The following is a 1,084-nucleotide window of genomic DNA, read 5'->3' as shown; positions in this document are numbered from 1 at the left end:
AGAGGTCGCAGCAGCCTTTGCTGCAGTTGCTGCTGCAGCTGTTGCTGTTGCTGCTGTTGCTGCTGCTGCTGCTGCTGCTGCTGCTGCATGCGTACCTGCAGCAAAAGGAGAGACAGGCAAATCAGCTGCTGCAGCAGCAACATCATCCTCTGCTTCAGCAGCTGCTGCTGCGCTTGCTGCAGCAGCAGCAGCAGCCGTTGCTTCTGCTTCTGCTTCTGCGTCAGCAGCAGCAACAGCAGCAGCAGCAGCAGCAGCAGCAGCAGCAGCAGCAGCAGGAGTGGTGAGCATCGATTGAGGTGTACGTACACCCTGCTGCTGCTCCTGGGATTGCTGCGGGCTCAGCGCCAGCACCACAGTAGCTTGTGAGTCGCTATCAGATTNGCTGCTGCTGTTGCTGCTGTTGCTGCTGCTGCTGCTGCTGCTGCTGCTGTTGCTGCTGCTGCTGCTGTTGGTGTTGGTGTTGGTGCTGTTGATGGGATGGTGATAGCTGCTGCGGTTGCTTCTGCAGAAGCAGAGACAGCTGCAGCAGCTCCTGCTGCTGCTGCTGCAGTTGCTGCTGCTGCTGCTGCTGCTTCTGGGCGGTCTTTCGGGGGTTCTGTTGATGCTTCCGGTGCAGCAGCAGCAGCAGCAGCAGCTGCTGCTGCTGCTGCTGCTGCTGCAGGTGGTGTGTCAGCTGCTGCAGCGACAGCAGCAGCAGCAGCAGCTTCATCTGTTAGATCTTCCGCAGCAGCAGCAGCAGCTGCTGCTGCTGCTGTTGCTGCTGTTTCATCTGCTGCAGTTGCTGCTGCATCTGCTGCTGTTGCTGCAGCATCTGCTGCTGTTGCTGCAGCAGGAGATGCAAACGGCTCCTCAATCAGCCAGGGTATCTCCTGCTGCTGCTGCTGCTGCTGCTGCTGCTGCTGCTGCGACAGCTGCGAGTCGTTACATAGCTTCTCCCACAGAGGCAGCAGCNCTGCTGCTGCTGCTGCTGCTGCTGCGACAGCTGCGAGTCGTTACATAGCTTCTCCCACAGAGAAAAAAAAAGCAGTGTTGTCTTGACTAGCAGCAGAAAGAAAAGATACTCTGCGTTGCTGTATGCTGCTGT

General features: G+C 58.1%; 2 protein-coding genes across 2 annotated transcripts in view; both read right to left on the bottom strand.

Annotated features, from left to right (window-relative positions):
- Positions 1–288, bottom strand: part of EMH_0024040 (uncharacterized protein) — a gene marked incomplete at both ends in the record, with an annotated part of 1,297 nt that extends 1,009 nt beyond the window's left edge. The window contains one exon of the mRNA XM_013502239.1: positions 96–288. Coding sequence (XP_013357693.1) covers positions 96–288 — 193 coding nt within the window. The remainder of the gene's footprint in view (positions 1–95) is intronic.
- Positions 289–338: 50 nt separating this feature from the next.
- EMH_0024030 (uncharacterized protein) overlaps positions 339–1,084 on the bottom strand; it is a gene marked incomplete at both ends in the record, with an annotated part of 1,025 nt that continues 279 nt past the window's right edge. Inside the window, 3 exon segments of the mRNA XM_013502238.1 lie at positions 339–380; positions 384–951; positions 955–982. Of these exon segments, the coding sequence (XP_013357692.1) occupies positions 339–380; positions 384–951; positions 955–982 (638 nt within the window).

This window comes from Eimeria mitis, genomic scaffold (assembly GCF_000499745.2).
Source record: "Eimeria mitis Houghton genomic scaffold, Emh_scaff865, whole genome shotgun sequence".
In the NCBI taxonomy this organism is placed as follows: Eukaryota; Apicomplexa; class Conoidasida; order Eucoccidiorida; family Eimeriidae; genus Eimeria; species Eimeria mitis.
This window is presented reverse-complemented; position numbering and strand designations above follow the sequence as displayed.